The following is a 12,414-nucleotide window of genomic DNA, read 5'->3' on the forward strand; positions in this document are numbered from 1 at the left end:
TATTGGAATATAGATTTATCAAACACATTTTGTTTACTCTTGCTCAGCATATTTAGAAGCCGAGGTTTTTTTGTTTGTTTGTTTGGGTTTTTTTGTCAGTCTTTCATCTACATTTTTATGGTGTATTCATTAAGTGTGTGCACCTGCTCCAGGTAAAAACCTGGCACTAATGAAATCAGCAGAGTTTTGCCACTGAATGCACTAAGTCTACAAGGGACAGTTTTCTTATATTCCTGTCAGTCCACTAAAAAGGCATGTTAATAAATGCAATGATGTAGCTATTTTAAACTTTCTTTGAGACCTAATCTCCCGGATTACCTATTTTTTTTCAGTTAATGATTAATTTATAGATTAATATCTGGATTCTTAATTCATATTTTAGAACAGGTTTTTTTTACTAATTCAGCTGATAGAGACAGCAAGGGATATTCAGCTGAAACTGCCTCCGATTTTTCAAGGTGGATTTTCCCTATCCATTACCCAAGGTCAGCAGGATAGCTTCCAGTGGGCTGACCAAACGCTCGTAAAGTGAAGACTGAAGAAAGTAGCCCACGTGTTCTTTGTTATCAGGAATGACAGAACTGATTCAACAGGGTTTGAACCTGCTTGGGGATTTCAGTCCTGAAATAAAAAATCCTGCACTCCAGCAGCTGACCAGAAAGCAGGTCCTAGACTCAAGGGAGAGGAAGCTGTGCTTGAATGTCCATCACGCTTGTATGGACCACTCCTTTGCACCATTGCAACCCGCTCAGTGAAGTAGCTCAGGGAATTCTGGAAGATGTACAAATGCACTACCATAATGCTAGCAGCACTAGGAGACAGGTTTATATGTGACATTTAATGTTTAAAAAGATACACTATTTTTAGAACTGTAGTAGTGCATCTTCTGTCTCCCTCTTCTGCTTACACAACTCTTTCAGCCTCTTCTTTTACTCTCACAAACACGTACGTCTCCCCTCTCTCCGACGCATGGACACAAATGCAGAAGATGACTGTATGACAATCTGTATGTCTTACTCATGCTGAAAGTAGGAATACTGAAATACTGACAGATCATTCAGCCAAAACTTGGAAGCAATTCAAATCTCAGAAGTCTGTCCCAATGAAATACCCACATAAGAATCTTTATGAGTCTGTAGAAATAGACATGCTTCAACTTTTCTTTAATACTTTTTTTTTTTTTGATCTCATGGATCATAACAGCATGAAATGTTCAGACGAGCTTTGAGTATTTCTACAAGGCAGACCTCTGTATAGCTAGCTTAAGCTAACAGTTTTGGCAGGAGAGTTGGCATGCACTAATTACAATGCAATAATTCTATAAAATAAATTGCATAGAATGCAATAATTCTATAAAAGTAAATTTACTATATGATAATATTGAATTGACATGATAAGAAACGCAGGCTTTTACCATGCTGTGAAAAGTGTGTTGGCATTATATATACCTTGAGCACCATGTCAACAAACAAGCTGTTTCCTTTATTCTTATGCTTTGCCAAAAAAAGAAAAATTTAATAGCTGATCATCGCCTTCTGTCCCATTATTTTTATCTCTGCCTATTGGTGATGTAAAAGTGGGCTGAAGGACTTCATGCTTCTAGCTGTATGGTCCAAGGGACTAACAAGTATTTTATTATCTGGTACTACTCCTCTCCTGGAACACAGAAATAGTGAAGTATTCTTGAATTTACCAAAACAGAGAGAAAACAGAGTAAGTTCAGGCTGCTTTTCATATGTTTTGTTAAAATTTGCCCATTCTAAGTATTTGCCAGTAGTCAGAAAGTGACACACTCTTTATTTAAAAGAAAATCAATCAAAGTTGGCAACACCCAAGTAATCATATTGAGAACTTACTTTTGTAGGCTGTGGTGTTGTCTGCGGGCAAACTGGACAGCATTCTCCGAAGGGGATCTCTGGGTTGGGACAGTCTAACTCCTGGTCATCACAGATGATGTCATCACAGAGAACAGATCCAGAGTCGCACACACAGATTTGGCATGGCTCTGGTTTCCAAACATCCCTGTCAGCATATTCCTGCCCGAGATGGGTACATCCTCCTAGGGCTATTGGAAAGAAAGACAGTGTTCAGTATTATTTCAAGCGTGTTTTCTAAATCAAAGAGGCATAAGACGAAAGCTTTCAGATAGCCTGTTTTGTTTTCTTGTGCAATATAGTTTATCTGTGTGTGGTAAAAGGCTAAAAGCTTCTCTTCACGCACTGTGAGGATCTGTTACATTAATTGCAGAGTCTCTTCTGAATCTATGAATAGACATCAGCAGAAACCTCCTGGAGCTGAGCCAAAGCCTAATTAAATCTGTAATAATCTTTCGAGTAACATCAGTGTCAGTGTTATTGTTATATAATTAGCAACTGAATTGTCTGCTGCAGATAAAAAGCAAACGTTCCAAATCTCTCAGATGAGTGTATCACTGGCATCACTGTGCCAACATGAGCACTTACACAAGGATGCAGAATAAGGGGTCTGTCTAGCATGAGCTTTCATTGCTAGCATCTTGCATCAATAGAGAGCATCAAGTGTTTTCGAAATGGTTTTTGAAAGCTGACATATGCAATAGATCTATAAGAACACTCACATTAATGGTTTGCCACATACTTGTCATCTGGATTGAATCACAGAATCACAGAATGCCCAGGATTGGAAGGGATCTCAAGGATCGTGAATCTCCAACCTCCCTGCCACATGCAGGGCCACCAACCTCCATGTTTAATGCTAGACCAGGCTGCCCAGGGCCCCATCCAATCTGGCCTTGAATACCTCCAAGGACGGGGCATCCACAACCTCTCTGGGCAGCCTGTTCCAGTACCTCACTACTCTCTCTGTAGAGAGCTTCCCCCTGACGTCCAACCTAAATCTCCCCTCCCCCAACTTAAAACCATTACCCCTCATCCTGCAAGGATGTTCCCTCAACTGCTCAAATGCCACAAGTCTTTGCATTTTTGGATCTGTAATATTGATGTCTTTGCAAATTCCTTTCAACAGCTGTTCTATTGATCAAATCTGTTGTAATTAATTTGAAGAGATTGATGACAAGCAGCGTTAAGCTGTGGGTTTGTATATTCTTAAAGAAACCAAATCCAGACAGCCTCATCATTTAATAACACAATATAAAAATACACAAAGTTATCTAAGTTCCTTCTAAGTTCTGTACAAATATCAGAAGTCTCAGACTACAAATACAGGTATCAGTGAATGCTTTGATAAGCAGAAATTCTTTCCGTGAATAATTCAAAATAACTTCGCAAACACAAAATGATGGAGCAATTGCTATTTGTGTATGTGTGTAAAGCTATGGCATTATAAAAAGTTGTCTTACTACATATACTTATTCAAAAAGAAAAAAAAATAAAAATGCCAGAACACATAAATCAGAGCTCTAACATTAAAATTACCTCTGGCTCCACATGAAAAATTCTGAATGCCATCAAGTTGTTGTAATGGAACAAGACTGAGTCCAAAACTATATTGCAGCCCACCAGCATTAGTTATGCAGCCCCTTTTCTTTTCTCACATACAGCACCTTTCATTTTTCCACTACCGCTTTAGTACACTGGTCCAATTTTCTCTTTATTCTGTTTTTCTTTCTCTTTGCTTTTCTTGGACTCTATTTCTATACCCATACCCATGCTCTGTGGCAGGCATCCACTTCTACATGCTTCCTTGCTTCTCATGCTTTTTTTACTTCTCTTTTTCCCCATTTTATCTTCTCAGGTCCATAATATATAACCTCCCTTCTCATCTTCCCTTCATCCTCCTGTCAGGTACCTGAACAGTCTGCTTACTTTTCTGCCCTGTATTCAACCGAGATTATTTTCGGAGTCACATCATGCATCTGACTCAGCTCTTTTTCTTGGCCCCACTGAACTGACTTTCCCCTTTGTGTCACCCATGAAGTTCTCCTCCTCCTCTTCCTCTGCTGAGCTTTCAGAGGAAGGCAATAGGGCAGACAACCAAGACCTCTTGGCTGGCTGAGAGGCGTACATCTGATTTCCTACACACAGAGTCACGGCATCAGAAGACACTGCCTGGTAGCCACTGCATCTGATAAGTACAGCAATTATGTCACAGTAGAATCTTGACATCTTCAGTCTTTTAGGCTAGATTTAGTTTCAAAAAAATTGCTTGGTTTCCCAGCTGTCACCCTGCATAAACGTGTCAGTAGGTCTCGCGTAAATAAACCAATTATCTCCTTGATTAATTGCCCATGTCTGTCTACTAAACATTTTCCCTTGTCTACAAAACCAGCAATTCCCTGTAGACATTTAGTGAAAAATAAACTTGACAATACTAAGGAGAAATGCTTTCTGATAAACAAGAAATCTGAAAAGTACTTGACAAATGAGAAGAGAGCATTATGAATGAAGTCTTCTCTATGGTCTAACAGCTCCTGAAAAAAAATGAATTATAATGAACCAGAAGCAGAGTAAGTCAGTGCATGAGTGAGTGACTCACTGTGTACAAGAAGACCCAGAAGGCACTGTACTGTATGAGGCTGAATACATTCAAAGCTACTGGGGACCCTAGACCTTGCTGAGGAAGGAGGGAGCTGGATAGGTGTGGATCCACTCAGCAGACTCTGTTTACCTCTGCAGGTTAAAAAGTCCTTCTCATTTACGAACATCACAAAAAAGGGAAGAGATCTATTTTGTTTAGTTTAGGGTAAAATAAAATTTTGCACAGGATTGTTAAATAAAAATGCCATTACATATATCTAAAAACATAATGTTGTTATAGTGTGTGCATGTAACACACAATTAAATCACTAACCTAACTGTACAGGAGAATGGAAATAAAGCAAATTTCACTACTTTTGCAAGGCTGTCATTCAATTATTCTGCAGTAGATGGCATCGTTCAACAGGACAGAGAGGAAAAAAGCTTAAATCTGGATATAATGACATTCACATTTGCCTCTAACTTTCTGGACGTTGTTAAATGAATTAAGAAATAAGCTAGCAGAGTTGCAATGAGAATCTTTGTGGCCTTTGGCAAAATAAAAGTATTAAATAGGTTTCCAAAGGAAACTTACATCTGGGAAGACTTAGTCTGTTCAAGACACCCCCTCTGAGCTCAGATGTAGATCTGTGTGTCAGCATATTATGACATAATGCATTTTGCATCGCTCATAAAGATTAAACATTAGCTCCAAAATGCTTTGGAAAGCTGATTTGTGCTAAAGCACTGGCAAGCAACATATAGGAAGCAAGGCTGTAAAAAAAGATGACTTCCCTGCTTCCGGACTTGTGATAAAACAGTCACATATTTGCCTTAACCAGATTTTCTGATGGATTCCTAAACACATATATTAGCCTAAGTTTTCAAAAAATGTTAGAACTGATCAGTGTTGGCTTAACGCAGTGCAGAATCTTATTCTGCCCCTCAAAGTCTGAATATAATTCTTCACACCGAGGGTGGTGAGGCACTGGAACAGGTTGCCCAAGGAGGCTGTGGATGTCCCATCTCTGCAGGCATTCAAGGCCAGGCTGGATGTGGCTCTGGGCAGCCTGGTCTGGTGGTTGGCGACCCTGCACATAGCAGGGGGATTGAAGCTAGATGATCATTGTGGTCCTTTTCAACCAAGGTCATTCTATGATTCTACGATTCTATGGATATAGTGGCCAAGGAGAACTTTGTTTCTGTGGCAGAAACATTATTGCACTGACCTGCTGGCCCCTGAATCATTTTAGCAAACATTAAATTGGTCTTTTAGCAAGTATTTACATTTTAAAATACTTCTGTGTTTTGCTGTAATATTTCTCTTGGTCACACTAAAAATAGAAAGAGGTAAATAAAAGGCAACACGGTGTTTGACATATGCTAGTTTTGCATTATTTGCCATTTTCTAAGCACCACTAGCAGCCGTACGCAAGCAGATGAATCAGGCAGAGCTAAAAGGAAAAGCACCATCCACTCTTGAAGGACCTATAAGAGTGGAACATAAAGGAGCTTGGTAAGGTACATGGTAAAACAAATACAGTCATTTAGGCCTGAAAGTTGACGTCATATGGGACATAATTCTGATACCATCGAGGTGAGGAATACGTTAGCCAGTACTATGACCTGAGAAACTGGCCTTCTTTGTAGTTTGGCTTTGTAGCTTTTGGCTTTGTACCTGTGCAAGCACTGTGATCACGATTTAACCACGTTCATGTGGCAAAAGGAAAAAATCTTCTAACAGCATCCTCAGAAACCACAGGCTTTTCCACTTCAGACAAAGCAGGCTTCCAGCTATTACATTAGATGTAAACTCACACATCCCAGTGGTCATCAGAACTAAGAAGGTTTGATCTGCCAGATTCTGGTCATTACCATCAGCCAAGAAAGGGTTTTGCAGTTATTTAATGTCAAGTCTCAAGGTCTGAAATGAAGAAGTCCTTACCCCTAAATTTAACTGTGTCCAAAGCCTGCTGGAAACAGGAAACAATACAAATCCTCTAATTCCTTACTCTGACCTAGTTGTTTGCTTTCCTGTATGACTTCAGAAATTATTTTTGCATTTATTCTAGAGTCTACTACTGTATATCCAGCAACGTTTTATATATTGTTTCATCAAAAGACCAAAGATAGACGATGAAGTTCCTTTTCAGGGGAAATAGCCCCATTCTCCCTGACCCTGGAGCAGCCTGAGGAATCTACCGTAGCTCCTGAATCATGCCTGCTTTCCATCTGCAGGGCAGAAAAATAATGCTACAGAGCTTACCTCAAAGCAAGCAGCTTGGGCTTGCTGTCTGGCATTATAAAGATGTTTATAAGAAAATTAAACATGCTCATTCCATCCTGTGATGTGTAATGGAAACAAACGGACTCTCCTCACCAACTAATTGGCTGGCTGGGCCTGCTTAGCCCATGCGGTCTCCAGTGAGGTAAGTGCTGAGCACTCAAAAAGCCTGAGGTAGTTTGTGTTTCATAGGAGTTAGGAAAAGAGGTGGAAATATAAGAAAAAAAAGTGGTTTAACAAGATGTTTTTAAACTGAGCCTCCCAGACATGCTCTCAGCTGGAACTGTCCTATAACAGCTGCAAATTTTGTACTGTGTTTATGGACAAATGGAAGTGTCCAGGATGAAGCCTCCCTTGGTAAAACACCAAATACCACCATGAAATATCAGAAATTTCATCTTAAAAGTCTGTCCTTCTCCACTGTCTGCAGAAAGGAGAGCTGTGACTAGGTGCAACGGAAGGGAGTGTGACTAAATGGCTCCCAGACTTCCCAAGTTTCACAGCAAAAAGAGTTTTAGACTGAAAGTGAAGCTTTCTAACTTCTAGGTATTGTTAATGTGTATTAAAAAGTTGATATTTGAATAGCACCACTGCTGCAGTTCCAGGCATTTTCCTCTTTCGTGCTCAGGACTCCAATTTTTCTCCGATATCTTCAGAGGGCTCCTCCTCTCCTTGATTGTTCTGTAGCTTGAAGTGACGGGCTGTCACAGCTCTGTTTCAACACTCATGTTTCACAAACTGCTCCTTTCAGTCTCGCGACATCTCTGAATGGCATTCTTTATGCAACTCCAAAAGGTCACCCTGCCGCAAAAGCATTGCTCTGAAATAGGGACCTATGCCAACCCATCAGGGATGTTGTTGCACAACAGCCTCACTGCCTTCAGCTGTTGGATGGTGTGGAGAAAAATGGCGAAGGAGAGTTCTTGATTCAAAGCTGCTAATAGGAAAACAAAGTGAAGAACTTTTGTAGTCTAGTTTGTGTTGTTGGGTGAGTATTTTTACTATTTATTTGTCAGAACTGTCAATTCAGATAGTCAGAGGAGGGGTAGGGTACAGCAGGATGCTGCATGTGTATCATCTTGCTGTTTATTCAAGGTTGCCCAGAGAAATTGTTTTTCCTGTTTCTGAAATTGTAAAAGTCATTCTGGGAAAGCCACCTGATGGACGCAAGAGATGGTTATTCTCCTTTATTATTGGCTATTTCTCAAAAACATCATGGCTAAATGCTGCTTCTTTGTTTGTTCGTAAAAGATAAATCCTAAACACCCATATATATTGGGATGTTATTCTTGGATTTGCTCTTCAAAGTCATCTCTAAATATGTTAAATCAGGAAATTCCATCTTTACTAAAAAAAAAAAAAAAAAAAAAAAAGCTATTTATTTATTCATTTATTTAATAGAGATAAACCTGTTCTCCTACAATCATTCATTCATCACATCATTCATTCCCAACTAAGGAAGAACTTTGCAGTAAGGGTGACAGAGCACTGGACGAAGCTGTACAGGGAGTCTGTGGATTCTTCTTCTCTGGAGATATTCAAGACCTGCCTAGATGCCCATCTGTGTAGCCTACAGTAGGGGGCCTGCTTTGCATGGGGGGCTGGACTCAACGATCCCTAGAGGTCCCTTCCAGTCTCTACACTTCCACGATTCTGTGATTCTGAAAATACCACCTGATTAGAAATTCAGAAACTCCCTTGATTCTAATCTAGTTATTCTATTGGGAACTGAAGATCTTCAATCTCCTACAGAATCCAACATTTTAATAGGACCAACTGTTCACATTTGAGCAGGACACTAGGAAGAACAATTTCATCTTAATTCAGTGCAATGTCTTTTAGAGGGCCCATTGCATAATTTCTCAGCCACTCTTCCAATTATTGGTAAAATGCCTACGAGATTTTTTCATTCCATCTGTTCTTACATTACAATGTATTTTGACATATCACCTTTTGTGTCATTTGGTGTCACTCTTAAAAATAAGAAATAAGCTGCAATCACTAGTGCTGGTATGAATTCTCACTGCTCTGCCATAATCTGACTTTAATGTGCTTCCTATCTTTAGAGTAGACAATGCCAAATGGCACAAAGATCTGCGTATAAACCTTCAACCAGACAGAAAATGACATAAATCCATGCTTAGATTTGCTTACCGATGATTTTATGGATGTGTTAGTTTCCTTAAACATACATCCTGCCCTCTCCTTGGGCAGTCAGTGAAAGCCTGTATGGTCAGAGTTCAAGTGTAATGGTAATCTTAATTTTATCCCTTCAAAGACTGGCCTAGCATATTTTTTAAAAAGAAGCAACAGCTTCACACTAGGATTAATTAAGTGGAAAAAAATACCAAAATGCAGCACAACATTTTGTCAGAAATTTTTAAAAAAGAAAAAACAGCAACAAGAACAAAAAAAGAAATGATTTTAACATGCACCACCAAGACGGTCTTCTACATTACTGATTTGTGGTCCTATTCTTGCCTTAGGCCTAAATAAAACCTGGATATTCATTCCGTACAAGGAAATTTCCCAAACTTAGCAATTAAAACAATTTTTTAAAAGAAGATTCAAGTTTTGAGTGGGACATGACCTCCTCTCTCTTATCTCAGTAAGAGAGCTAACAACTTTGTGCAATGCAGTTTCTGTTCTTTGTCTTGGAAAGATCAGCTTAGTTCAATACTCCTCTCTTGAGACTAAAACAGATGGGAAATGTTACAGTGCAGAGTATTGCATATGGTAACAGCATTTATATTTTCAGATACATTGGGCAAAGTTAGCCCCCTTGTAACTCCATGGCTGCGGTGGATTTCCATCAGAGATGAGTAAAACAGCAGGGGGTCAAGTTCTAAACTCACATTATTCCCTGCACAGTTTTATTGATTTCCCTGTAATTTCAGAAGTTGGAAGTAAATGAAGGATTTGTTTCTTGTATTTAATATTCCAGTGATGGATTAAAGAACTCTGGCATATAGTCCACAGAAAAGAATCATGTCTTTGACTGCCAATAAATTAAAGGGTATTTGTAATTCACAAGGTCAGGGGAAAATGAAAAACCATCAGGCGACTCTGAATGCCTAGAGCATCATTAGCCTAGTTTCATCTGCAAAATGATCTGTATTCATTTACTCCTTATTCCAGTCTGTACTAATTCACCTCACATTCAGTTTGGACAGTTTGTTGAGTATAGATGGCAGTATTTCATTTTTATAGCAGATATTAATGGGCTATTTGTACGCTGGGCACAACGTTCTTAGCGTCAACTTGATGAAGCTACTAAAGTCAGTATTACAACAGTTTTCTCAGGGTAAAAAAGACACTTCAAATATCTCTATTTTTCAAATGAAGTCCTGAGAGTTTTCCGAATGAAGCATCCAAAAGGCCAGAGATGATTTTTGTCCCTATCGAAGATGACCAGCATTCCTGCTGCCTGCCCCGCATCTTGCACGCTTTCTGCTCAGTGAAGATAAAGATCTCAGGAAAGTGGAGGGCCGCAGCATCTTGAGCAGGCACAGCCAGATGAATCAGTTTATTTTCTGGAATTCTTAACAGGTATGAGAGAAAGAGCTTGAGCAAGAGGAAACCTGATAAATGAACAGGTTCTGCCCTTTTTCTTTTTTTTTCTTTTTTACTGAAAGAAGTGTACAACACTATTTCTACAGCTGCTCTAGCAAGAAAAGAATCAGTTGGATCTGAACTCTGCTTTCCTTTTTTTTTTTTCCCCTTCTCCATATTCATGTTGTTCTGTCCATGCAAAAAAGAAAGCTCTAATAAGAGGACCACCCTGCCAACAGTGAAGCTACCAAAGGGCTCAGAACATTGCACAAAGACTCTTGCAAACATTTGAGCAGATTTCAATTGCTCTTTTCAAAGACTTGCAATTCCCACTACACAGCCTATTGTTTGCTTTCACTAGAACATTCCTCTCTTACACAACTGGTACAGAATGACTGCTGCTCTTCAGAGAAACGAGCAACCATACAGCAGATTTAAAGACAAGCCCAGAAAAAACCACAAATTTTTAAAAGAGCCTCTCATGAACACAGAAGTGCCATCCAGGAGAATATGAAAGCTTTTTATTTTTCACTACTTATAGCTGAAGGAGAATGTGGAAGATGGAGCTCATTCTCCTTTGAGCCTCAGTGTAGCCATTACCCTCAACATCAAAGAAATACACAGTGATGTTGCCCATATTTTCTGTGAGCTGTACCTGGGCAAGCAAACAATTTTTTCTATCATGCCCATTTGAAAAAGCAACTCCAACTTTGCTCTTGCCTCTTTCCCTAAAGGAAAATGAAAAGGAAGAAAAGAGAAAAAGAAGTGGCATAAAGTGGATGAGAAAGAATAGGGGAAAAATAGATATTCACTGCAGATGGCTTGCAAAACCCAGTCAGTGGGTGTGAATTTCAGTGGGAACTAATTATGTCCAGAAATTTTCCAAGAGCTGCCAGAGCTGGATTGCTGTGGGATGTAACTTGCAGACACAGATCATCATCCTTTGATATATGCTGCTGCAAACATGCATGGTCTGTTCCTGGGTTCCACTGTCAGAAGTTTTTCATATGGAAGCATACTTCTGGCTGTTCTTGTAGGAGAGCAGAAGTGCCTGTGCCACCCTGCAGGGTGGGATGTACAGTAACTTCTGCAGCAATGGATAGCCTTTTGTTCTGCATTATGCTGCAGGCCGTTCCGGTACTAAGTCAAATATGATCTTAAATTTCACTCCACTGCTAGCTGTAAAGAAGCCCTGGGCTTTCAAAATAGCACAACACATTCAGCGTTAAAATATGTATGTTCTCATTATCTTTGCATTCTTCCTGTTTGATGTCCTCTGCACACTTTCCCTCCCCTGGCAGCCACCTCTTCATGGAGTATTTGTGTGATTCAAAACAAGACAAAACTGCAGACATTTTTAAAGGAGGTACTGCCTCCATTCTCCTTCTGATAGTCTATGTTTAAATGAGGGGGTGGACTTAAATGAGGGAAAATGGAAGCACCCTTAGCTAATCTGAAAGGAATCTCTTCTGCTGTCCTTTCACTAAACAAAGCCAGAAGTCCCAGAGTTGAAGTTTATCCAAACTAAAGCCAACAAACGATTGCTATGAGAGGGGGTTATATCATGTTTTCCATTGTCATTTTGACATGAAGCAGGCACAGACTTCAACTTTGCATGCTCAGAGACAAGGAGATTGTTAATAAGGGAAAATAAATAAATAGATGCAAAAGCATCCTCAAGCAAAATGAGGAGAACTTTTGCTGTGCAGTAATAAAATGAGAAAAAGTAATAGTTGCTTGAAAATATAAATGCAACATAGAATTTTCTGTGTCTTTGTGTGAAAGATCTATTGCTTAGATCAGTGATGGAGCTCATTGCTCCTTGCATCCTTCTGGCATTTAAGATAGAATAAGCACAACTCCGTTGTACTTACAGAAGAAATTATCTAACTGCTGTAACACACTACAAACACACTAATTTTTAAATGCCTGTGGCAGTTATCAGTCTGGCAGCCAGAACCAGAAGCAGAGTAAGGGATAATCTTTGAAGCTACTATGCAATGTCAAAGCAATGTGAGAAATATTAATGACACGATCTCCCGGAATTTTTATTTCCCTGAAAAACAAAGTGTCTGACAGAGATGAATGGAGAAGGATCAGAGAATTCCTTCTAGATTATATAGG

At 39.4% G+C, this 12,414-nt stretch overlaps 1 protein-coding gene across 1 annotated transcript in view; it reads right to left on the minus strand.

The window, feature by feature from the left end:
• Positions 1 to 12,414, minus strand: part of COL3A1 (collagen type III alpha 1 chain) — a 52,058-nt gene that overhangs the window by 33,845 nt on the left and 5,799 nt on the right. Inside the window, exon 2 of the mRNA XM_042874438.1 lies at positions 1,857 to 2,065. Within this exon, the coding sequence (XP_042730372.1) occupies positions 1,857 to 2,065 (209 nt within the window). The remainder of the gene's footprint in view (positions 1 to 1,856; positions 2,066 to 12,414) is intronic.

This window comes from Lagopus leucura, unplaced genomic scaffold (genome assembly GCF_019238085.1).
Source record: "Lagopus leucura isolate 7727_CA_CO unplaced genomic scaffold, USGS_WTPT01 Super-Scaffold_100012, whole genome shotgun sequence".
NCBI classification, from domain to species: domain Eukaryota; kingdom Metazoa; phylum Chordata; class Aves; order Galliformes; family Phasianidae; genus Lagopus; species Lagopus leucura.